At 27.5% G+C, this 27,480-nt stretch overlaps 1 protein-coding gene across 3 annotated transcripts; it reads right to left on the bottom strand.

Annotated features, from left to right (window-relative positions):
• Positions 1-1,134: 1,134 nt before the first annotated feature.
• On the bottom strand, positions 1,135-26,846 carry LOC119616331. Of its 3 annotated transcripts, none has more exons than XM_037972689.1 (8): positions 26,301-26,846; positions 18,973-19,106; positions 4,333-4,538; positions 4,093-4,228; positions 3,803-3,936; positions 2,248-2,370; positions 1,995-2,190; positions 1,135-1,902 (listed from the first exon to the last, which is right to left on the bottom strand). In XM_037972689.1, the coding sequence occupies exons 2-8, from the start codon at positions 19,034-19,036 to the stop codon at positions 1,733-1,735; spliced, it is 1,029 nt and encodes a 342-aa protein (XP_037828617.1). In that variant the 5' UTR covers positions 19,037-19,106; positions 26,301-26,846; the 3' UTR covers positions 1,135-1,732. The 3 variants fall into 3 exon arrangements, with proteins under 3 accessions (XP_037828617.1, XP_037828619.1, XP_037828618.1); XM_037972691.1 differs by having other exon boundaries at positions 1,143-1,902; positions 26,435-26,815; XM_037972690.1 differs by having other exon boundaries at positions 1,143-1,902; positions 26,196-26,305.
• Positions 26,847-27,480: the final 634 nt, after the last annotated feature.

Raw genomic sequence — 27,480 nt, 5'->3', positions numbered from 1 at the left:
GTATTGAGTGAAATGAAAAAAAATATGTTTACACGTTTATTGACAGCTAACGATAAAAAGGTACAAGTAAAAATATATTAACAGAAGAAAAAAATTGACAATATGTAAGAAAATTCGAAATATATGCAGTCACATATATTTAAAAATAATGACTACTGCGAAACAATCACCACATGTTTGTAATATTAGTTTTTTTTTATTTATTAAAATTCATTTGTTGTCAAATTTTAAAATTATTACAATATTTTAAAATTTTTTTTGACTTCATTTTCTATAAATTGTATAAAATCGATTGAGCTAATTTTAAACAAATTTTCATTTTCTCACATTTCTATTTTTATAGCAATATTTGAAATTTTTAAGAACCTTCTTTTTAGTAGAACATTTTCGAAAATTTCTCTCTTTTAGAATAGATTTTTTTTCTCATTTTTAAATTCACAATTTTTTTTTTAATTTTTTTAATGTTAAAAAAATTTTATTCTTTCTTTCACTTTGTCTGTCTGTCCGTCTATATGTCTGTTGAAAAAACGATAGAAGAAGCTAGAGAGCTGAAATTTTCTAAAACCACTTCTTATTGATGCAAGTTGTTTGGTTTTGAAAATGGCCGCGATCGATTCACGATTTCACTTGGCCCCCTACAAATGGCCTAAGGGAATATCGTTTAAACAGTTGTTTTTAAAATACCATTATAGCGATGAAATTTAACATAAACAAACTATCATTGATTTCGAGATCTCTCTACCAAATTTTAAGACGATCCGACCATAATTCACTCCACCCCCCATATAAGGTCCAGCTTAGAAAATGATTTTAACGTTCATAACTTACTTCTAAATGAGAGAATACGTAAGAAGCTTGACATGTTTGAGTTTTATATTAACGATGTGTTTATAATTAACCGCCACCCCATACAAAGTCTCCTTCAGAAAATTACTTAAAAACTCATAGATGGCTTAAAAATGCAATAAAATCAATGAAATTTTGCATAAATAAATTTTATGTTAATAGAAATTTCTCCACCAAAGATTTTGATGGTCGGTTCATAATTAAGCCAAACACTGAATATAAAATCATTAAATTCATTCCAAAATATCTTACCTCATCAGTTGCCCTTAATAAATGAAACATATTTGAGTTTATTTAAAAAATGTTATATCGTTATTTATAGTTTTGCATTTTATTTATTTATAATTGATTTGCTTAAAAAATATATTTTAATGTTCAAACTAAATGCAAGTAATTCAAGATTATGTATACTTAAATGCATTAATTATAAATTTAAATCATTACGTTTATCTTTTTCATTAATTTGAGCATTTTTTGTATTTTGTTTAAATTATAATTTTATAATTCTAGTATATAGTAAACCATCAATTACCCTACACACGTTTTGTTTTTTTAATATATATTTTTTATTATATTTAATTCTTTGGTAAACCCTCTATACATTTTAACACATTAATTTTATTATACAATAGGAGTTCTTCATCTTAAATAATATTACAAAAAAATATACTTCTTTTTAGAAAGTGGCACTCTATGTTTAACTGAAAATCTTATAAATAAATCAGGTTTATATATTTTTTTGGTTTCTTGTGTAATGGCTGTTGATGCTCTTTTTCACATTTTTTTTATTTTTTGTTAAATTTAGTATGCAAGACATCACTGTGAGGTTTCTTTTGAAAAATTAAATTTTTAACAAACATGTATTGATTTGAAATCAATAAGATTTTCATGATAAGTTAAGAAAACAATTTTTTAAATGCCAACACAAATAAAAGAGGGATGTTATTAACAAATTCAAGGAACAGCTAATCAATTTAAGCGAAGACGTTGAATTGGCAGCCGAAGCCCAGGCGGATATTTCAGCATCATTTGAGGGTATAAAATTGTAAAAGAAATCTATGGGAATAAAAAATAAGCAACAAATATACATTTGCAATAAATATTTTCAATGTGTTATTAAATAAATATTTGAACTAAACAAATATTACCTTGTATTTGTGTTAAGTAATTATTTTTCTTTCTTAACATTTCACTGTCCTGCAAAGCATATTGATCATAATCCCGATCTGTGGGTATCATATTTACTGTATTTGTACTTTCATATTTGTGATGGTAATCAATATCAAGTATTGTTTTCTCCGATGATTTGTAGTAAATATCGCCAATTTGTGCTGTGCAACGTATCTACAAAACAAGTTTCATTAACATTAAATCTAAAATATATTTAGGTACTATTCTCACCTTTAGTTTGCCATCTTCAAAATGATAATCATTAATTACAAAATGTATACCTATTGTTGAAGTTTGCATTTCATTGCGTGCATCCTTGTGGGTTTTGTAATGACGTACATGAGATGATTGTATCTAAAAATATAAATTTTGAAATTAGTTTATTTAAAGTAAAATTCTTAAATATTTTTCAGTTAGAATGTATCTAAAAGATTTCCATTGGATGCCAAATTATATTTATTGCCCTCAAAGAAGAAAACTTCATGAGTCCATGTAAAACGTCAAAAAGACCGTTAATTGATGGTAGCAGAAAGAGTGTAAAGTGTATGTATGTAAATTTACTGCAGAATTCAAACTGAACACAGAATTTAATGCGCGTATTTTTAATATACTCTCATGCAGACACTCTATGTATATTATGTTAACTGATAAAAGTGCATAAAACAAGTTAAACAAACATAGTAAAGGGCATACAGAAGGGAAAATAATTAAAAAAAATTTTATAATTTTTTCATTAAGAATTATACTAAAATTTTATAAATTAGCTTTTTAATTTGTCAATGTGAATATAATAAAAAAAAGTTGTAGAAGTTCTTTCTTTATCATATTTTTACCACTATGTTCTAAATTAGGAACCTCTTGGAATAGGCGATATTTCTAAAGGAAGAGAATTTTTCCTAGTATTAAACAGATTAGAAAAATTCACTTGAAATTCAATTATTTTATTTTTTGTATAAAGCTAAAAGTAGTTTTCATACTTTTTGTTGATGAATAGTACAATTTTAACAGCTTTATATCCTTGAAATAACCCCATACTAAATGCATACAGATCAGTATTAGTGGGTTTCAGTTTGAGTTTTCTATATTCTAATAATCTCTAATTTTGTTAAAACAATTTTTTAAAAAATTGTCCTTCGTTTAAATATTAGTCTCCCTAATATACATACATATTTGTGTTTATGCTTAAATACTAGTATACACACACTAACATACTCTATTATATGTATATGTCCGTATATCTGACGGTTTTAGTGCGAATATTGCGTGCATAAACTACACAAAACATTATTAGCAAATAGACTACGGGGTACTAGAGGGTTTCAGGCGAAAAAAATTAAATACAAACATAAAATATCAACACTCTCAACATGTTGCATAGATTACTTTCAACTTAGTCTTGACTCACGATTGCTAACAATAACAAATATATGCTCAAGTTGCAACTGCACAAATTTTTGTAACATGCAATATTGCGTTTGTTTGTCAGCTAACTTTATGTATACTCTAAAACACTTACTCCGTCCCTCTTATTCAAATCCACCAGCAAGAGAGCAGTGACAAGCTAAAATATGTCACATAAATTCTGTTTACAAATACACACAACACTTTTCTCACTAGCACTTAAATAAAAATCTATACAAACTTGTATGTAAAACGTTACTAACGATACTTCATTTGCTTCTCAGACCCGAAATAAGTTGGGAGGATAGTTGTATATCTACTAAGCAGTGTCTAAAACATGATCACACCGTACAAACTAACAATCCTGCAAATAGTGAATACTTACCTCTTCATTATTCACTGTCCATGTGAGATTTGCTGCTGGCTTTGAGTGTCGCGATGTACAATTGCCGCGTAATATATCACCAATGTGGTAGCGTGGTCGTATGCCAATGATAAGCGGTGGATTGTGTGGCAGTTCTGAAATGAATATAAAGAACACGCACAAACATACGTCAATAAAACGGAAACGAAAAAAAAGTATTGTAGTGGTTGTAAAGTGAAAAGCACACGTAAAAATGAACATAAATTCTAGGAAATTAACAGCACTGTATTTGTTGTCTGCTTCATACTCACCTACGACTTCTAATTCGGCAGCAGCAATTAAGGTATGAAAGGATGGTGCATCGGCTGATACCTCACATGAATATTTACCCGCAGTGGCCATAGATGCTGAATCCAATACTAATTGTGTTTCATTGGAGGCACGACGCTGTTCAAGACATAGAAACAAACAAATATAAAACCATGTTAATACTATTTAAGCCATTTTTAATATTGTTTATTTACAAAATTGTAAACATTTTGTTTACTTACATCCACTCGAACACCTGGCATTTGAAATACTTTTATGGCCGGCTGCTCATTGGGTGTAATTCTATAGAATTCCCTTCGTCCTTTGTACCATTTTACCGAGTAAAGTGTGTCATCTTCAATGTCATAGTGACACTTTAATGTGATTTTCTGTCCACGACGCACTGCATGTGGCACTTTAACGCGAACATCACGCAACGCTAAAGATTCTAAAAGTAGCAAAATAATAAACGAAGTAAAAGTGTTGATGAAACTCTTTATTTTTAAAGAACATTTAAAAATTATGTATCAATTTTAAATTCAAAAGAAAAATTAATTTTTGTTTTTAATTTTCAAACAAGATTTAAATGTGATACCAATAAACTTGCCTGTAAAAAAAAATATCCAATATTTTGAAATATATTACCATATTGGAAGATATCCTTTGCTTATGTAATTGCAATTTTATCGTACTAAATATTTGCTGATTTATTAAAATTGTAAAGTTTATTAAAGCACGTAAAAATTATTATACCTACTCTGAAGTATGTGTGTAAATTGTAAAATATGTTAAAAAATAACGATAGTTCCACAAAAAAAGACCTTGTTATTAAAATTGAATCCTTCAGAAATGCCTTGACTGAGTTTATCATTTTTAAATCAATCAAAATGTCAAACAATTTTGTACTGCCTTTTTTCTTTTTCTCCTTTAACATCCACTAACATGTTCTTGTACGAATATTTGCTCGTTTGTTTCATTTAATGTTGTTATTTCTTTCTTTTGGTTGGGTTTTTGTTCCTTAATCCTTTTACTGAAACTTTACTTATACTGCATCACAAACATATGTACGCATGTAAATTCTTGAATTTGGTAACATTTATAATGTTTCTTGATTTTACCCACTCACGTCTCCCCTTATTATTCGTCTTTATTTGCTGCCCTTCATTATACATGCCCTCAACAAAGCTATTGTGCAAGTCTTTCTTTTAGTGTTTGCTTTTTTTTGGTGTTGACACATTTTTGTCACAAAAAATTATTTGTCTGTCTTACTGTCTATCTATCCGTCTATCTACTCCTTGTCAGTCAGTCGTTCACTTATTCATCCATCCATTCAGTTTTTGCCAGCAGAGAATATTTACCCCTTTTTTTAATATTTATCATGCATTCATTCAATTCATACGAGTACAAGTACAATAACTACTATTTTCCATACATCCTTAACAGTCATGTTGATATGAGACTGTGAGTATTCATAGTGAGTATTCCTTGTTGGTTTTGATAATTCAGTTGCATTTCATTTTGTGGCAATAAAATGCGATTTCATGTTGCGCCTTCTTACTGTCAGTTTTGTTAAAGTTTTTTATGTCTCTTATTTTTTTTGTTCCTTCACTTTTATGCATTTTTATATAAATTTGTATTCAGGTTTTATATTTTATTTTTATTTCATTTCATATTGTTGTTCACTTTTTTATTCTACTGTGTCCTGTGTGTTATCGTCAAGTGCATTAACTTTCTCTTGGCGTTACACATGTGAATCGTAGCTATAAGAGAACTAAATCTCTCATTATATATCGATTAACAAATTGTCCAAAAGCAGGAATGTCTTTATATACTTTATAACAATCACTATCAACAGAGAAATAGCAATATGAAGGTTTGAACTTCAGCGAATAAAATAAGAGTCCGAAAGATTGTATGGATCATAACTGAGTGCAAAGTCTAGTCAACAGTATCTTTATCAAATACTAAGAATTTTTTGGCCTTCTCATGGACCACATTTTTATAGGAATATCTCTCAAAAGATACGTATAAATATACTAAACCAAATAAAAATATTATATAAAATATAATAAAAATATTTTTTAAATATTATTTCAAAATTTCAACAATTTTGACACCTATTTCAAAAAAACAAAGATAATATGCCTCACTAAAAGTCATTTTGTACACCAAATATACTCTACAACAATTTTACAATTTTTTTCCCGTGATCAGCCAAAAATTACGGAACTTTTGAGGACAATTTCGAAAAAATTTCAGAAATCTTTTTTTATGAAAGATCCCTACCAGCGATTAAAAGTTTTGACTGAGACCCCTTCAAGAATAAAAAATATTTTAATTTTCCTTTTGTTCAGTATATTAATACTTATCGAATGGTAGAGAATCCTAAAAAGTCCATTCCTCCTGACACTCATTTTTGACGTTTAAGAAATTTTTTAAAGCGGGACAGCCAGCCGGACAGACGGACGGACTGAATCGATCGGTATACTTTAAGGTGGGTGTAGGACCAATATTTTTGTGTGTTACAAACAATCGTATAATACCCTCCCCACTATAGTGGTGTAGGGTATAACTATTAGTTATTAAGTTCGAAATGAGGATGTATATTAGAGTGTCCGGAGGAACTGACTTTTAAGAATTTATTTTTTTTATATTATAAATTATTTGTAAAATTATTATGGAGTGTAACTCCATTTTTTAAGAAATCATTACTTTAAAGCACATCCATGTAGGTGCTTTTTTGTTGTCTGAAAATATAATAAAGTACTGAAAATGTTTGCATTTATAGTGACATGAGTCAACATGTTTAAAGATGTACGAGTTAAATGTAATAAATTTTAAATAAATTGAAATTATTGTAAAACGCTGGAAAGAGAGTTTGTGGGTTGTCAGAGGAAAAAAAAAACAAAAGTAACACGACAAAAAACAACAAGGAATAAAATCAAGGATAAATACTACTAAAGAGAACAAAATGAAATGTATAAGCTAATGAAATGGGTTTTTTTTATCTTACACCACAGATAAAATTGATACACGTAATGTAATTTAAACGCTATAAAAATAATGAAATATTTTCAGCAAAATCTGCCAGCCAGAGAAATGTTTTAATTGAGTAGAAATAAAGTATTTTAAAGCTTTAATAATTGAATATTATATTTATAGAATATTGCCGTAAATTGTCTGACCTTTTTCAGTTTAATATTGTAACTTTCTTAAACCGCATAATTTAAGATGAATTTGGTTTGTTTTATTTTTGGTTTAAACTTTCAGAATATTTATTGATGTTTTTATTTGTATTGAACAGTCATTCAGGGTTTAGGTCAGCCATTGTCTCAATGATTATCGTCTACTTATAAATTCGTTAAGCATAAAAAACATTTAAATTTCCAAATGTTTACTTGGGTTTATTTACGTATGAATATATGTATGTGAGTGTAAAAGTTCCTTTTTTGTTTACTTTTTGTGTGCGAGTAAAAACCCATATCAAATTTCCAATTCAATAAGCATACAAATATTCGTGTTTGAACCTTTGGGTGACTATTGAACACATAACCGCCTTTCTTTGGGATTACATGGTCAAAGGTTTTATTGTTTAAATGTTTGGCGTCTACAGGAGTTGGTAGAGGAAACCGAAATTTCAACTTAAAAAAAACAGATTTGTTTTAGATTTACTGGAAATCGATGTTTAATATTTAACAAACCAAATATTTAGTAGTATTTAACAACAATCTATAGATTTTCAACTTAACATAGAAATATAGTCTTTTAACCAACAAATGTTTTTTTATTGTCGTCCTTTTTACTAAAGTTGTTGCATGTCTGAAATGAAAACAAAAGTGTTGGTCCTTTTTTTTATTTCTCTCCTTGAGTCTTGGCTTGTTTGGATTTTCTTTAAGATTTTATAAGTAAATTTATCTTGTAGACCTTTGTAAGTGCTTTTAAAGTCTTTAGGGAGTTCAGGTTTTTGCAAATAAATAACTAGTTCTTACGTAAAAAACGTATTATGGAGGGACCGTGGGAATAACTATATTTATTGAAACACATATTGTCTGCGAAAGATTTCTAAAATGTTCTAAAGTTATTTGTTATAGTATATTTTTTGTAGGAATGTTACTTAACATAGTCCCAAATTTTTGATCATATTTTTGAACAACCTTTTTAAATAAGCTGAATAATATAATAAAATAATTTTAAAAGAAATTTTCTTACGTATACTACTATTTTGGGGCTACTGTATTTGACTTCTTAATTTTATTGCTTTTAGGACCTTTTTGTTGTTATTTTTACCACAAAAAATATGTTTAAGATTATCATGTTGTACATGTTAAGTAGTCCACAATGATCATTTAATCTTTGATGATTGATTCTGATAACATATTTATATACTCCAACTACAAAACTAAACTTTTCATGGCATGAATAATTCTGTTTAAAGATAAACAAACCACATCAATAAAAAATACTGAAAACATTTTAAATATGTATTAAAAAAAGCAGGAAAACAAGAAAAAAACAAACTTTCAAATATTTGTTTAAATCGTCCATTTAAACAGAATTTTTTTACTATTAAGAAACATAAAGATATGATTTATTATACCCTACCCAATGCGTTCATTCATAATTTCACCTTTATTGCTCTTAAATTTCTTCATTTTACTTTATTGCAAACAAAAAATCTTTTCAAAACTTAAGAAAATGAAAAAATTATATAAGAAAAACTTTCAAGTATTCCATATTAACTGGTATTTTCTTTTTTGGTTGTTTACAAAGCAACAACTAAATGGCAAAAACTCAAGGGTCTACTTAGTTTATGTTGTTGTACTTTAATAAAACACATTTCTGTGTTTTAGTGGTAAATGCGTGTAAGAGTAAGAGTATGTGTGTTTGTATCTAAAATGTTTCTTTCTCCTTAAAAGTGATATATGTGTAATTTGTTGTTATGTATGTTTGAATTGTTGTTGGTGTTATTTGCGTGTAACATTTGTTGGTGTAGAAGGAAACACCACTACCTCTGGTATCACTAAAATAAAGTGACATTTATGTGACAGTAAGAATATTTTCACATGTTGCTTCTTCAGTTTTGAAGACAGTTAGAAAAACTTATGCTCATACCTACAATCATCCAACAAACTTTGTTAAAATGATTAATTACTTATACTACAAATAGTTGCAACACATATGTATACATATTTAGAATTCATAGAAAAAACGTGTCTCTTTAAAGCAAAATAAAAAAGAAGCCATAAGGTTAACCAATCAACGTAGTGGGACAAATTAAATTGAAAGGTAAATTGTATGTTTAAGAATGTTTTATTAAAATAAATGGATATTTAAGTAAAATATTCAATTATAATGGGACAGACGACGTTTCTATAGAGAAAGAAATATTACAAACAGCTCATTACAAATGACATTATGAGATGATATTTACAAATTGATTAAGGGTTTTGTTAGCATAAAGTATTATAATATATACAATAATAAAATACCAATAAATAAATATGTCAAAATACTTAAAAATTACACAACTTATTAAGTTATATTTAAAAAATTTTACTTTTATAAATAAAAGATTTAAAAATCGATTGATTTTTTTTGGTTGACTATACTGAAAAGAAAAATTTTTCCTAGAAGTGATAATTACTTATATTGTAGTCTTATTTTCAAAGATTAGTTGTTTCTGTATACAATGCTTAATTTTATTCAAATAATTGTAGTGAAAAAATAAATCCAGTTTTATACTTTATATTATTTTCAGCAAAAACATTTTCAAAATATTCTCACTTCACTCCATTATCAACTGAAAAATATAAATTGTATTATTGCAGCCACAAAAATTTATTCTTATATCCTCGAAATAATATCCTTCTTAATAGTCTTATTTTACTCTTCATTTAAAAGAAAACTTTACATGCATAAGTGTGAGAGAATTTTTTGATTATTTTCATTTTTTTTCTTTCCCTCTTTCTAAAACCCACATAAAGTTTTAAATTTCTTGGATTTACACTAAATTAAACATACATTACATTCATACACATACATACATATTTACTTGATAAGTAGGGGTTTGTATGTTAAATAAAAAATGTCATAAATGAGGTCATATTAAAGTAGATTTGCATTTAGTTAAAAAGTTAAAGTTTATAAGCAACAAACAAATGCAATGGTATAAGAAAAACATCCCTTCTTATTTGACTTTATTTGTTTTGTTTTTTTTTTTTTTTTTGTTGTATAAAATCGAAATTTACACTTGACATCATCGTCATCACCATTGACATGAGTAAGACTTATAAATAAGAGAAATTGTCTTTAAGTAAATTATTAAAACAGGAAATCACAATTGATGGGGTGAGTAATCAAACATATACATCCTCCTAAACAACAGCACATGCATTCTATATTTATTTATAAATACATATAAAGAAATTATAAGGGTGAACTTTGAAAAAAAAAGAAAATAGTTTCTGTGTACGTAAAAAGTATGTGTTATGGGGATGTATATGTATGTTGAAGTATGAGTCATTTATAATTTTTGTTCAAATTAAATTGTAAAGAAATCAATTGATATATAAATATTGACTGCTAACTTTTATTTATATTCATGGGTGTGTTTATACATCAATGAATTACTTGTCTTTACATTAGTTTGTATATGTATGTATTTACTCAACAAAATGTATTCAACTTTATGTGGGTGTTCTTTGTATTTATATTAAACATTCATATTTTCTATGTTAATTTATCTTTGTTTGGTTGTGTGTGTCCTTTTTGGATTCTGGGGGGAGGTTGCTAAAGATTATCTTCTTGTTCGAATTATATAATTTACAAAGTTGTTTCAACTTTATTCCATTCGACAGGGTGGGTTAATTTCTTTGTCAAACTATTTTTAAAAGTGTTTGACTATATTTGGAAAGTTTAAGTTTATAGAGATATATATGTACATTAGGGTGTCATGTGGACACTATATATTTGACTATATTTGGAGAGTTTAAGTTTATAGACCACTTTTTGTAGAAATACCTCCAAAACGATGCGTCGAATTCATCGTTATGCCGGTATTTTTAAGCCAGTAATGAGAGTTAAAGTTATTTTATGGGTATTTTGCGTGTGTCCACTTATATGGGGCTATATGAAAACGTCGACCGATATCGCCCATATTCAATATCAAACAAACTTTACCTATAGTGAATATTTGTGGAAAATTTAAACCCTCTAGCTCTTTCCGTTCGGTCTCAATCGTGCTTTCAACAGACGGACATGGCTAGATCGTCTTAGAATTTAATAAGGACCCAGAATATATATACTTTTGTGGGTCTATGACCAATATTTCGATGTGTTACAAACGGAATAACAAATCAATATACCTCCATCTTTTTTTGATGTTGGGTATAAAAAGTGGATATATTTTTTTTCTCGTGTTCAGTTCATTTATACGCATTTATTGGGAAGCATTCCTAGATGAGATTCTTAAAAAGGGCTGTTTCTCGGGACACACTAGATGTTTATAGACATATGTATATATGAACACAGTAGTAATCCAATTTATAAGGACAGTGATATTATCTATAATAATAAAATATTTCAAAATAAAATATAAATATTAACTGCCTTATTCATAAACATTTATCAAAGGTTTATAGAACAAATTTTGTATGAAAATTTGATTTATAAACCTTTGATAAAAGTTTATGAATTATACCCTAAACATTTATTTAAATTTGATTGCAATAAATATAAATTGAAAAACAAGTAAGAAATTATAGTCGGGCGTGGCCGACCATATGATACCCTACACCAGTTATGAATATTAAATGTGATTTATTTTTCATAATAAAGCATTTATCTTCAATATTCCCTTGTTCCGATACATTTAAGCAATTTATGGATGAAAAACTAATTTTCTGAAAGAGGCTTTATATGGGGGCTAGGGGCAAATATGGACCAAGCCCGATAAAATTTTGTGAATATATTTATATTGACATAATATTTTATTGTGCTGAATTTCATCGCGATATTTGTGTTTATAAGCTAATTTGGGACATTCAAGTAATTTTCTGAAGGGGACTTTGTATGGGAGCTAGGGTCAACTGTGGCCCGATCTCTATGAAATTTGGCAGGGTCATCAAGACTTCTATAAAACTTAGTTGTGCCGTATTTTACCGATATATCTGTATATTTAACATAATTATGAGCTCAGAAGCCCTTTTCGGGGGGTTCTGTTCTATGGGGGCTAGGTGAAATAATGGACCGATTTTAACCATTTTCAATAGGCTTCGTCCTTAGGTCAAATAAAACGTGCGTGCCAAATTTCATCCAATTATCTTGAAAATTGCGACCTGTACCTTGCGCACAAGGTTTACATGGACAGCCAGCCAGCCTGCCAGACGGACGGACGGACGGACGGACATAGCTTAATCGACTCAGAAAACGATTCTAAGCCGATTGGTATACTTTAAGGTGGGTCTAGGACGAATATTTTTGTATGTTACAAACATCAGCACAAATCCAATATACCCTCCCCACTAAAGTGGTGTAGGGTATAATAAATAATAATTTCGAGTACTGAATTATTTTGTTACTTCTATATAGTACGATATGCCCCTCACTTTAAAAGTTCAAAACTATAAGTATTGTTGTTGTTAACATTTTGTAATAAATTTAAAAATTTTATGTTGACATACATAAATAAAATTATCTTTTTATTCTCCATCAATATTAAATTTTTAATTGAATTTATTCTTACAAGTTATAATCCTCATTATATCTATACTCATACAAGAACTAATGTAGGTGAATAAATTATAAGAAATTGCCCATACGCTATGTAAAAGCAAATAAAAATGGGATAATGCCCACTCTGAAAATACTTCCTTTATATTGTTATTAATATATTCTTATTTTTTTAATCTATTTATCTAAAAAGGTGAAAAATATATACATAGGTTACACCATTAAATAGTTTCAAAATAAAATATTTTTATATAATACGTATAATATAAAGAAACTAATCAATATTTTTATCTACAAATCATTTTGAAATAACTGAAGTTTTCAGAGAGTGCTTTCGAAAATTAACGTAATTGCATTAACTCAGAAATTATAAAACTATTAAAAAATAAATTAAAATGTAAAACATTTAATAATATTACAACGTACTTTAAAACAAAAATCCTAATAACATTTTTATGTCAGTATGTCTGGTAATTAAAATTGTAATTAATCCCGCCTGTGTTTAAGGACATAATTTCAAAACCATAAAAAAACAAAACTTTATACACTTAATAAACAGCTAAATGTTAACAAAATACTTACACAGAAAAAGTCGCAATAAAAAAATTAACTTAATCTAAACAAGCACCAGCTCAAATAAATAAATAAAAAACATGAAACAACTAAATGCCAGCAATTAAATATAAATCAAATACTACTCAGACACAATTAGAAATAAACGAACGAACAAACCTACATAATCAAAATCACTTCAATATAACAATACAATATACACATACATATGTATGTATAAGCCCACCTAGGCATTTACACACACATATAATACTACATACAAACATATGTATAACAAATAATAAAACAGTTTAACACCGGGTATTGGACACAAAAACAAACAGAAAAAAACATTTTCAACTAAAATACACTTATACACATGGTGTTAAATAAATACAACAGAAACAAAATACAATAATACAAAATGAAATGAAATTTACCATGGTACAAACATAAAGGAAATGTAGCAGGAAACCGTGGCAAATAAAGCAATTACCTACCATGACAAAACTATAATAATATTAAATTATTAAATAAAATATATACACATACAACAACAGCAGCAGCAACAAAAAATAAATATAAACACAAACACAAACACACAGCTTTTTATTATCAGCGACATTGATTTATACACCTATACACCTACACAAACGTTAAAATATATACAAACACACAACAATGCATTAATTTAACTTTAAGGACTAAAGGTTTATATAGGTATTTGTAGGGGTGACAATATTTATGAGTGTCACTATACCCTACAATAATATATTATGCGTTTGTTTTGACGATTGCAGCATTCAAAAATATTGCTCTTGCACCCATAATTCTACTAAGAATCATTTTTTTAATTGAGCCAATTGGTAAATCCAAATTACAGATCTTATGAAGAAAACGATCACCTAGTTTAGTTTAATCATACATGGGAGTAGTTAATTATATCGACTAATTAATTGACGATTTCATTAGCATTAAATTGAAAAAAATTATAATTATTATTTTTTCATTAGCATTATTTTGTCTAATGGTAATGGGTTTTAATGAAACGATTTCATTAGTAATTATATAAAAATAAATTTTCATTACCATTATTCAATAGATTTTAAAAATTTTCGAACATTAGTTCGAATTTCGAAATTAATTTCAAATATCCGAACATGATAATGTATTGTCATTAGGTGAAATCATGTATGACAAATTTCAGCACATTCGGACTAGAAGAACTAGTTTTAACAGCTTTAAAAGTTTTTCGAACACAAGTTCGAATTTTCGAAATTTTTTTTTAGGTTTTATGACACAGAGATTAATTTAAAAACATAAAAAAGTTTTCGAAAATAACTTCGAATTTTCGAACTTAATTTCGAATATTCGAACATATTATTGTATTGTCATCAGATGTACTTATGACTGCAAAATTTCAGCCAATTTGGGCTACGGGAACTGGTTTTAAAAGCTTTCAAACCTCGAATCTTCGAAAAATTTTCCTTAATATATTTTTCGACAATTATAAATACTAATTAAATTCGTTTTTGAAAATTCATTATCAAATTCATTACCATTATCAAAAAAAGTTATAATGAAAAAAATATAATTTTCATTAAATGGTACTTAAAATATTTTTCATTACAATTTTTTCTATAAATGGTAATGAAATTTTAATGCTTAATGAAAAATTCCCATGTATGAGTTTAATGAGTGTTTGCGTTATTGGAGATCCTTAAAGTTCATGGAGCCAAGTGAAAATATTTGAAATCGGTGCATTGAAAACGTTTAAATATGTGGTTCTAAAATTTTTTCTTCAGAAGTGACATTTGAAACACATCATCATTGATTCGACAGCATCCCGAAATAAACAAATTAAACCTTAACCTCATCGTATTCATTATAGTTTATGATGTGAGTACTAATTATATGTTGTAGTCCCTAGACGAATTAATGATTTTAACGGTCGAACATGAATTGCTTCGAAAAAGTCAAGCAAGGAAATCCTCGGTGCACGGATAAGTGCACCGAGAACGGTGCACTTATCCGTCTATTTTGTTCATAATGTGGTAAATAGGCTGTACTATTGAGGCATGTTCTGATGGTCCATATTACCTCAATATTTCAATTTATAATGAACCTATAAGGGCATTAGTAGATACCAGTTTTACTCTCACGTATACAGGGCTACACTGATGTTCGTACCCAGAAGTCATTAGTCAACCATACAACTGGCAGATGTGTTATTCATATCCGACTATTTCATCAATGAAAAAAGTGTTCAGTCACACCTGCTGTACAATTGCTTTTTTATGTCGATAGGGAACTTCAGGTTCAATCTCCGAGGGAATCAAACCCTCATCATTCATATTCTATCGTACATCGAGAATTATTGGTTACCAAAAAAAATCCGCCCTCTTAACTTAACAGCATTTACTACGACAATAGAAAATACGTGTAAACCGTTATTAGGAACCATTCTACGTCTTTCGAAATTCACTGATGTAATGATGCATAAAGTCGGACATAGGCGACTATAATATTTTACTCGTTTTACACTGTGGTAATAACGGGAGATTAAGTGAAATATTTTTTTTATGATATTTGACCACTAATAATGGACAATTATTAATGTATAAAATAATTAAACATTAATTTATTATCTACATAATTTTAATGTAAGTTTTGTTTCTGAGTTGGTAATAATAAATAAGTGAATGTGGGATAAATTTTAGTATATTTTTGTAAAAATACGTATATGGGCAATTTTGTGTCAAGTGGCCCATCAAAAAAGAAAAAAAAAAAAAAAAATAGATTTGGATAAAATTTGCACCTCGGTTAGTACTATTGGAATGTAGTCCAGACACAAATTTTCATCTGCATCGGTCAAGAACTGCCGTACAGGGTTTTATTCAAATGAGTGTAACTTTTATAGCAAAAATTGTCCAAAGAATTTCATATAGCTATTTGATCTGATATCCAATAGTATTAACCTTGGTGGAAATTTCATCCAAATCGGAAGACATCGATTTTAAATGTTGCGTCACTTGATACGAAATTGTCGATGCGTCTGCCAATTATGTCGTTTCGTGAATTCAACCAAATCGATTAAAAAACTATTTTTTTAACAAAAAATTTTGAACTTCATATTTGAACCACTGTCCGACGTTAACTTATAAAGTAGATCTACATATGTACAATCATACCTAAATGTAAATTTGGTAAGGGGGGTGTTCATTTTCGTTTATGCTCCTTTCTGCTTTTATTTAATAGTGTTAAAAACACATTAGCACACGTTTTTGTGGTAACAGTAGACTAAACCAATAGACGTGACTTGATATAAATCTAATGTATCAAAAACAATAGTCTATGTAAACCTATTCTACTCTATGTTTAATAAAAAAAGGAACTATACGAATAAAAATATTTCATATATGTATGTATGTATGTTTGTATTTCCTGTGGTGACTATAAAATAGAATAAAATCATAAATTTAAATTAGAAAATGAAATAAAATTTGATTTGATTTTTTGCTGCCTCCAAACAAACACTAAGCTGTTGTGTATGTGTGTGTCTGTATGAATATTTTAATAAATTTTCTGTTCGTCGTTGAAAATTAAATTTGATTTGTATGTAAATACGTAAGTAAAGTGAGTCAGTAAAAGTGTGTGTACACAAATAAATGTGTAAAAACACGTGTATACATTTATTCATATTGTTTGGTTTTACACCTGATACTATTTATTTACATACATACATGTGTGTGTATATGTACATACATATAGTTTAAACTACCTTGAATATCTTGTGCTGTTTCATTTTCCCTTTTAATATTGTTTTTTTAATGTCGCTGTCTTTCTGACTATGAAATCCTTTTTGGGTCATAAATTGCTGTGATATTTATATGTATTTCAAGGATCGTACTTAATAAGGATTGTTTTATTCTTCATATTTTTTTTTTCTCTCTTAATGCTTAAATTGTAACAATACAATTTTTCGTGACTGTTGGCGTCGTTATTATTACTGGTGTCATAAATTATGTTAATTTATTACAATTTACATGTGTGTGTGTTTTTAAATGAGCACAGTGGGCTCAAGTAAAATTATTATTTAAATAATTGAACATAAATTTTAAAAATTTAATTTTTATTTGTAATATTGAAAGCTTTGTCTCTTTTCGTGATTTCTTACTTGCCAACTCAATTGTAAAACTTCTTACTGCTTTTTTAATCTACTGTTATCTTTAAATGTTTATTTACATGTTTTTACTTTTATGTTTAATTTCCACGCATTTCCTTAACACTTTGTTTTTGTACTTTTTTTGTTTGCCATTTCCCGTAACGCTTCCGTTGTATTAAGTTTGTGTTTCTTTTTTCTTCCTTACAAAAAGCAACGCAGAGTTTAAAAGTTATTTTTTTTTGAAATTTATTATTGTCTTTTTGTTAAGTTGTTTGTCCGTCTGTCAGTCCGATGATTATTTCATCTGTGTTTTTGTTTGTATTTAAAAACGTTTTAATTTCCTTTTCTTTCGCTATTGTTTTACTTTTTTTATTTACATTCTTTCTTCAGTTGTTGTTATTTGATTTTGTTTTTAACTTTAATGTGTTTATTTTTACATCTCTTTTACAGTTTTTCTATAAACATTTACACTTACTTATACCCACATACATACATACATTCAAGTGTATTTGTATGTATATATGTACATGCGTGTAAAAGAGCTTTAACGGAAGTCATTCTTAAGACGTGATTGCATTATTATGTGTCTTTAAACGAAAAATACTTTCACATTTTCGTACCAAGTAAACAATATCATTTTCACTACGTTATTTTTTAAAAGATTTAAGAAAAATATACAAGGAAAAAAAAAAACTTTCTTACGCCAGAACAAACAAAGAAAATGTTTAAGAAAAACAATGACAAAAGTTAAGAGACGATAGAGCAGATGAAACAAAAAACGAACAACAATCTTTTAGAAGTATTAAAGGATTTGGGAATGTAACCATTTATTCCATATCGAAATCTAAAACCCAAAATGTGTGAAAACTTAAAGAGAATTTTGTGTGTGAAGGAAATCGATTGATATGTTCTTATAATATTATTTATAATATTTGGTGTTAAATATTACTAAATATTTAATAGAATATTTTTGTGGGGGAATATACAGAAAGTTTATTTCTTTTACAAATAAATGTAGAAAACTTTTGACAACCAACTATACACATAGATGGTTGTAGTGACATTTATGAGTTTAACAAATCTAAAGCTATAGAAGTTAAAAGAAAGAAATAGTTTGGAAATATTCATAAGTGGTACAGAGAAAATTATATGAACTACAGACATTTTAGTAAAATCTAGGAAAATCGTGTTGTTGTTTAAAAAAAAAAAAAATAGGTAATTTAGGTATAATTCATAAATTTATTCTTATATTCTTCATATAACCCTATGAAAACATTTTAAATAAAATTAGGTATTACACTTCAAACAAATTTATTATTTAAATAAAAACTTTAAATTAACATATAATAGATGATTATTTACTCAAAAATGAAATTTTTCGATTAATGCCGGTCCTGTAGTAAATGAGTGATATGTGCCATTAAATACTTCTTACCTTTTGTAAATATTGCCATTAGTATGATCCATATTAACTGTGTTGTACTATATACAGCTTGCATTTTATTACTTTTATTTTTAGAATATATATATGACACACTTCCTTTTTCTCTTAGCAAAATCTAAAACTATCTGTAAAGAAAGAATAATTTCAAAATATTTAAATATTAAACAGAAAAATAACATATTTAAATTATAGACTAGTATTTATGGTAAATTTTAAAGCAAAGTTTTGTCGAAACGTAACCATAAATCTAATAATGGTACGAATATAACTTTAAACAAGAATTTATGAATTAAAAATAAAAACCTTCTTTTAAGAGATTTTAAATTTACTTTTAGTCTCTATTTGTTTTTACATCTGTTATTCCACTTTTTGTCTCCTTTTTATTACTTTCCTTTGAAGTAATGCTAAGAGTTTTTTCTTGTTAAAGAAATAAAAAAAATTAAAAGCAAATGTTAAAATATGAAACATATACTAACTATACATATTATCATACATAATAATAAATCAATGTTGGCTGCAAGTATATTCTTACTTCTTTTGTTGGCTGGTATTTTTACTATGTATAATAGTCATACATAGGATAGATAGTAGCAGCAGTGAAAGTACTTTTACGTTTATATGTATAAGTCTGCATACACACAAAAATTTATGTATTTACATTCTAAATCAAATTGTTTGCATTAAGGTTAGACGTTAGATACCAAAAAAATATGAAAAAAGTTCTATAATATTTGTTGAATAAAAAATCCTATAAATACTTTAGTTGTATATTAGATATTATAAAGATTTAGTTGGGTTTGCATAGATGTAAAGTAAGAATTTTGTATTTTACATTTTATCTCTTTTATAGTCTAGAATTTATCTTTTGCAGCTACACTCATAAACTATTTGTTGAGATTTAAAAAAAATAAATTCTTATAACATATGTATGTATATGGCTGTACTAGAAAATCTCTGGTTATATTTACCCTGCGTGGAAGGGAAATGACACGAAACATGTCACGCTTGTACTAAAGTGATAGAGACCGGGCGATGTCCTACGAGGGGGTTAATTGACATTTCATTCAAACTCTGTGATATATCACGGAACTTACGTCAGCGAACCTGTGTAATTTTTTTAATTTAATTAATGAAGCAATAGCAAAAATTTGCATAAGACGCAAAAATTTTTAAATATTTTAAAATAAAAGGATTACTCCACAAACGTAAAAAGAGAACATGGCACTTAACTTGCCCGAAAGTCTCAAGTATTTATTAATATATTTAAATCAAGTTACTAAAACAAAATTTATTCAATATTTGTCACTTCCTATAAATAATGCCATATTAATGTGTATATTGTAAAAAATAAATAAAAAATGAAAATTTTTATTAAAATATGCTATTTTCACCATAGCGTACATGTTCTTAAAATTAAATTAGGGCCTACATGTTCTTAAAATTAATCTGTCTGTCCGTCTGTCTGGTGAAGGGGCCTGCATATTCTTAAAATTAATATGCCCGTTTGTCTTTCCGTCCGTCTGTCTGTCTGTCTGTCTATCTATCTATCTATCTATCTATTATCTATCTATCTATCTAATCTATCTATCTATCTATCTATCTATCTATCTATCTATCTATCTATCTATCTATCTATCTATCTATCTATCTATCTATTTATCTATCTATCTATCTATCTATCTATCTATCTATCTATCTATCTATCTATCTATCTATCTATCTATCTATCTATCTATCTATCTATCTATCTATCTATCTATCTATCTATCTATCTATCTATCTATCTATCTTATCTATCTATCTATCTATCTATCTATCTATCTATCTATCTATCTATCTATCTATCTATCTATCTATATATATATATATATGTATATATATATATATCTATATATATAGATCTATATATATCTATCTATCTAAATGCTCTCTTATCTTATCTGACTTAACTTATTTAAACTAAAAAAATATTTAGAAATGATAAAGACATAAAAAATTTACAAAACAAACAAAAAATATAATAGAAACATCCTAAAACATTTAACGCCGTTTCAAAATATATTTTTACTAACATCTTTTCACGAGTGTATAATACCATTCCATTTAACAATAAATCAGAATGCATGTCCAAATAGTGAAAAAGGATTTATTATTTATATGCATAATATGCATTTACAAGGTAACTAAGAATATATAATAACCTGTATAAAAGAAAAAAAGAAAATATATGTATTTATTTTGAACAATCTTTATGTGAATAACAAAAAAAAAACAAGCACCGAATACAAACAACAGAGTACCATTGTTAAAATCTCCATAAATATATTAGAAAATACGTTCAATGTTATCAGTTTCATTTAAGACTCTTCAATATTATGTTTGATTTCCTAATCCCAAATGTAATTACATTTTCAATGACCACAGTAATGTGAAAGATAAAATCCAAACAAAATCATACAAATATCAATAAAAATAGCTACTGTAAGCATGTATACACCATGGATGCAACAATTTCTCTTTATATTAACACACCTGTGACATTGTTTTATAATATATTCAGGCAAAATTCTGTGTAGTTGTTTGTTAGTAGAATATTGATGGTGATTATAGAAAAATTGAAATTTTTTTCATTTTTATGTTTTTTATTTCTATTGAAAATTTGATGTTCAAACTATAAACATTAAAGGATTTAGTTATTTTCCATTTTCTAGCAATTTCAAGAAAACTGTTAAATATGCTACAGTTTTAGGGAAAATCCTGTTATTTAACATTAAAGACTTAATGCTTGCAGTTGAATGCTAAATACATATGTTTTTACTTTTAAAACTTAATTTTTATTCCTCTATCAAGATTTTCTATAAATCTGGATTATGGTAAAAGTCTTGATAGCATTTTGCATATATGTATGTTGTCGCAACAATGTAATAAAATATTACAATATGTAATAACGGAAAATTGTTGTTAAAGATGAGTTCAAAGTTTACTGTTTTGTTAACAAATGTGTGCTATACACAAATTGAATTTTTTAGTCAGACTTAGTTTTTAAGTTAACCCATGTATTCATAAACGTTTAATAAAGACATTGATGGTGCTTAATAAACCATAAATAAGCGTTTAATATATGTATGAATACGGGGTTAAGTGATTAGTCTCGCTTAAAACATTTATATTTTTTAATAATTAATCGCTTTCCTTAAATTTACTGGTTTATTTGCTTTTTAAACTTTGCTTTTAAAATCTTATTAGACTATAAAGTCAAAATCCAATACAGCATTAAAATGCGTTAAAATATTTGACAAGCTGTGAAAAAAAATAACAAAAAACAACAAAAAGTAAATATATAAAAACAGCGAAAGCAAAAAAAGTAACTTTATGAATTAGCACTACTGGCTCCATCGAGTTTCCACAGTTTGCCAACATCTACAAATAACATTTTTTTATAACCTCCCCAAGCACTAAATAAAAAACAAAACGAGGAAAACTTTTACCCTCAAATAAAAAATCCACCAAAAAATAACAACAAAATAGCATTGAACATCTAGACCAGATGAAAAAAAGTTTAAAAGAAAACCAACAACCACAAAATATTCCATTTAAAAAACGCGTAAAAGAAAACTCACAAATACGATTGCGAGTGTTACACAAATTCACAATAGTATAAAATAAACAAATAATAAGAAGAATAAAAATAAAATAAATAAATAAAAATAAACTGAAAAGTATTTTCGTGCTGAAAAAATTCAGCAGCAACCAAAAAACAAATACAAAGTGATAATATTTTCTTTTACTTAAATGAAGTAATTCAAGAATTGTAAAATTTTTATAAAAAATTTCCACGAAATTTAACAATTTCCACTTAATTTTACCAGCATTTTAGTTGTAGTTTTTTTTTCAGTTTCTCTTCCAGGGATCGAAATTATTATTATTAAAAAAAACATCAATTCTATAAAATTTTAATTTATTTCATTTTCCCGTTTATATCATTATTATCGCAATAGCAAAACGAACAACAACAACGCTAAACGAAATAAACACACAAAAAAAAAAACAAAATACACAAGCACAAGGCAGTAAAAACAACAGACATCCAAACATACGAAACGAAATACACAAAAAACAAAATAGACAACGCAATGAAACCAACAGACATCCAAACATACGAAACTGAATACACCAAAAAACAAAAACAATATACACAAGGCAATGAAACATGCGAAACGAAATACTCCAAAAAAAAGCAAAAACAAAATACACAACGCAATGAAACCAACAGACATCCAAACATACGAAACTGAATGCACCAAGAAACAAAAACAATATACACAAGGCAATGAAACACACAGTCATTCAAACACATGAAACGAAATGTTGTTGCGTATATCAAAGCATGAAAAAATTGTCTTTTTTATGAAATTTTCAGAGGTTGTCTCGGATTTTTGCTCATATCTCCGGTATTTATGGACCGATTTTGCTAATTTTAAATAGCGATCTTCTCGAAAGCATGTCTAACAGAATTATTGAAGATTTGGATCTCGCCGATATCTGGGGTCCTCTAAAAACTGATTTCAACAAACAAACACACAGACGGACAGACAGACAGACGGACATAGCTTAATCAACTCCGCTACCTATAAGGATCCAGAATATATATACTTTATGGGGTCGGAAAATTATATTATAGAAATTACAAACGGAATGACAAACTTATATGTATATACCCTTCTCACGAAGGTGAAGAGTATAAAAAAAAATTATAGATATCCCACTCACATCTCATTATAAAGCCCTTAAAGGAATTTGTCTAAGATTTCATTCGAACAAAAAAATGAGAGTTTTTAGAAAAACAAATTAATTTTATAATGAAGAAATAACTAAATATCTGAACTCCTTTGGACACTTTTTTCTAGGACAAATAGGTGCAAAGTTATACTCATTTGCATAAAACCCTGTATGACTAAAATGTCCAACTTTGACCGATAGAGCTGATAGTGTCTGGCTTACTATCCAATTGTACTATCCCCGGTGCAAATTTCATCAAAATCGATTTTTTGGGTTTTTACGATCCCTGTTTTTTCTTCATTTCTTTTTGGTTATTTAGTTTCTTTAGGAAAATTCTGTAATTCTGTTTTTTTATTAACAATTTCTTTTTGTATGTGTTGTGGTTGCTAAAAATGCTATTTTAAAGAGAACAATAAATTTGATGATAGTATTTAACAATTTTATAAAAATAAAAACGGTAAGTTTTGTTTTGCATACATGAAGGGGTATAATTTTTAATTTTATATATAATTTTGATTTTAAACCATAAACGCCAAATGGGTAGAAAAATACCCAAAAATAAACCAATTTTAGAAAAATTCTTGAACATTTTAGGATTAGCTTTCTGAAATAGGAAAAGTAAGAATTGTACTACATAAAATAATTTTTTTTATACGGTCATGCCTTGATGGGAAACTAGTGGACCAAATTTGAGCAGATTTATTAAATCACAAAATTCGAAGATAAATGCCTGTAGAAGTGGAGGCCCAAAAGGATCTTCTTACTTGTCCTAGGAGGAAGTCAATTGACGCTTTGTAGAGAGTTACTACATTTTTCGTTAAATATATATTTCATGATATTATTATAAATATATTATTCATGATATTATGTATATCAAGAGGAAATAGAGGTCAATTTTAATACATTACTTTAGAATGCTGTATTTAATTTTTATTGTATTATTATACAATAAAATTTTTGCAAGTATTTGCAATTGTTATTTTTAATCTTTTCCCATCTTTCTGGCAAACTATGGATTCCGCGCCAAATGAATATAACAAGTTTTGAGGCCACGAATTCAGTCAGTTCGATTCAAGTCAATTTGGGATACACTGTTCTGAAGTGAAGCGTATTCCAAAGAGAGAGTTCTGAATCGAACAAAACACATAATAATTGGACGTGCAATGGTCTGAACTTTAAGGAAGGCTAAACTTTTCAACTTCTTACTTTATTAGTTTTCAATAGGTATTGCAACATGTGTGGAAGGGAGTTCTGAATCGAACAAAACACATAATAGTTGGATGGGGCATGGTTTGAACTATAAGGAAGGCCAAAGTTTCCAACCTCTTACTTCCATTAGCTTTCAACAGGTATTGCAACATGTGTCGGAGCCATGTCTGGCCGTATATTTTGCGGCCAATGCTCGCTTTAATCGATTCTGAAGCATTAAGTACAAGCTTTCTGTGATGATTTGGCCAGATTTTAGCAGTTCACAATAGATAGTACGCTTTCGGTTCCTTTTCGCCATGGATATTCGGCTGATTAGCCGGGATTTACATATGATATATTTCTCTTTTAAAGCAACATTTTGTTTAGTAGCCCGATCTTTGTCTTCTATATCAAAAACACAACTTTTGAAAGGCACAAACCATATATCGCACACATTCACCATAAGTTTTGCTAAGCAATTGATGTACTTCAACGGCACTTTTTTCAAATAAAATATTTAAGGCAAAATTTTCCAAATTCAACATTTTGAAATAAAAAATTAAAAACAACAGTGATTATTTAAATATGATTCCTTATCTCCCTAATGCATTAAATCATTTTAAATAAATATTTTTGTTTGTGTTATTTTTTTGCCTCCTTATATACTTGCACATATGTATATGAACATACATATGTATGTATATATTTATATTTAGTATATTAATAAAGCAAGAATGAAAATACTGTGGCTAGACCGACCATATGATACACTACACCAGTTATAAGTATATTTAAAATATGATTTATACCTTAGTAAGTTATTTGTGTCTAAGTTTATCTTTCCAATTTATTCAAGTAATTTCTAGATGAATTTAGAAAATTGATTATAGGGAGACGTTGATTTTATTGCGATTCTTATATAGTACTATAAGTTATACGACCATTATTTTTGTGCGATACAAACATTATCACATTTTGGTATAAAAATTTATATTTAATCTGAATTTAATATGTAGATTTGTATGTCAATATATTTAAACACACATTTATGTGGTAAATTCAATTAAAGTATACCTTATCTTGCATTAATGAGTCGGAATTGCCCAAGCAGTTCATAATTAATAATCGTTTATAAATAACGGGGTAAGGGTTTATATGCATTCTTATTAATTCGTGTTTATATTTTTTCATAATTTTGATGTATTTTTCCATTAATACAGTAAATCCCAGTCATATATCATACATACCAGACATTTAATAATAGAAACAAACATCCATCAAAATAATTGCAAATAACAAAATATTTCTGCCTTTCGAAATTGTTTGAATTAAATTATTTTTTTTATTCATACCTTTTTGTTATGTTTTCCGATTAGCAGATATATATTTTTGAAATAAGTTCCACTTTTAAAAATTATGTTATTTTAATTTTAATCTTTTTATTTATATCACCTTAAAAACGCACAAATTTAAAACATATACCAACATTTTATTTAACTTTCCACACGATATTTATTCTTGGACAGTTCAAGTTGCATTTGTAAACTTTGATGTAGTATGTTACCGGCACGTAACCACATTATTAAACATTTAAACAGCCATAAGAAAGATGTAAGACTTTTTAGTTTGCCCACAGAAAAAAAAAGAACTGTAATATTTCAACAATTTAGGTCAAACATTTGGAAAAGAATAAAAAACCTTAATAATGTTGTTGTAAGAAGAAATATATTATTTTCTTTTTTGTTTTATATAAAAACACTTTTTAACCGTTTAAATGCAGTTAACGAAATGCACAATTTGTACGACTAAGACCCGGCTACTTTTTTGGTGGTTAAAAGACACAACCTTTGCCAATAAACTTAAAAATTGAACTGATTTTGTAAATCACAAACAAGGGTAAAGATGTGTGCAAAATAATGTCAAAGAAAAATTCGCAAATTATAAAATGTGGTGAATTTCTTCTGCAACATAATTTCATTTAAAATCAACACTCTCAATTTCACGAAGTTGTGATGAGAGCTGCCGAGAGCGAAGCATTGTTATTTATAAAATTCACCACTTTATTGATACAAAATTCTCTGAGTCCAAGACTAACAGGATTATTTGTAATTATAAGCTGAGAGTGCCAGCAAGCTAGTCTCTATTTATTTATGAGATTTGTTTTTTTGGTTTGTTTTTCTTGCTAGCACGTGTTATTTGTTATTGTTTACATCAACAGGTTGCTTGTTTTTATTGTAGTCTATAGTTGGTGGTGGTGGTTTTAGTTGCTGAGCTGGTGATAAGGAGTATTTATATTAATTTCATTAACTGTTATACTGATTGTGTTGAATTTAGTGATTTTCAACAATGGTTTGTGTATTGTCTATTTCATTTATTTCTTTATGACAAAAGATGTCGCTGTTAATTTTCTAATAGATTTTGTAATAAATTTGTGAAAAATTCCGCAATGATTATATTCAAATGAATGTTTATTGCGGTATGTCGTATAAACAGACTTATGGATAAGATACATATTTTCACGTTTTAGAAATA

This window comes from Lucilia sericata, unplaced genomic scaffold (assembly GCF_015586225.1).
Source record: "Lucilia sericata isolate MDLA Ls3-8-SP2 unplaced genomic scaffold, ASM1558622v1 Contig000067F_arrow, whole genome shotgun sequence".
In the NCBI taxonomy this organism is placed as follows: domain Eukaryota; kingdom Metazoa; phylum Arthropoda; class Insecta; order Diptera; family Calliphoridae; genus Lucilia; species Lucilia sericata.
This window is presented reverse-complemented; position numbering and strand designations above follow the sequence as displayed.

Coding starts and splice junctions, on each gene's coding strand:
- LOC119616331 (XM_037972689.1), bottom strand. CDS start 19,036: ATGCAAGCTGTATATAGTACAACACAGTTAATATGGATCATACTAATG. Junction 4,539..18,972: donor AATGGCAATATTTACAAAAG/GTAAGAAGTATT, acceptor TGCTACTTTTAG/AATCTTTAGCGTTGCGTGAT. Junction 3,937..4,092: donor TGCCGAATTAGAAGTCGTAG/GTGAGTATGAAG, acceptor TATTCATTTCAG/AACTGCCACACAATCCACCG.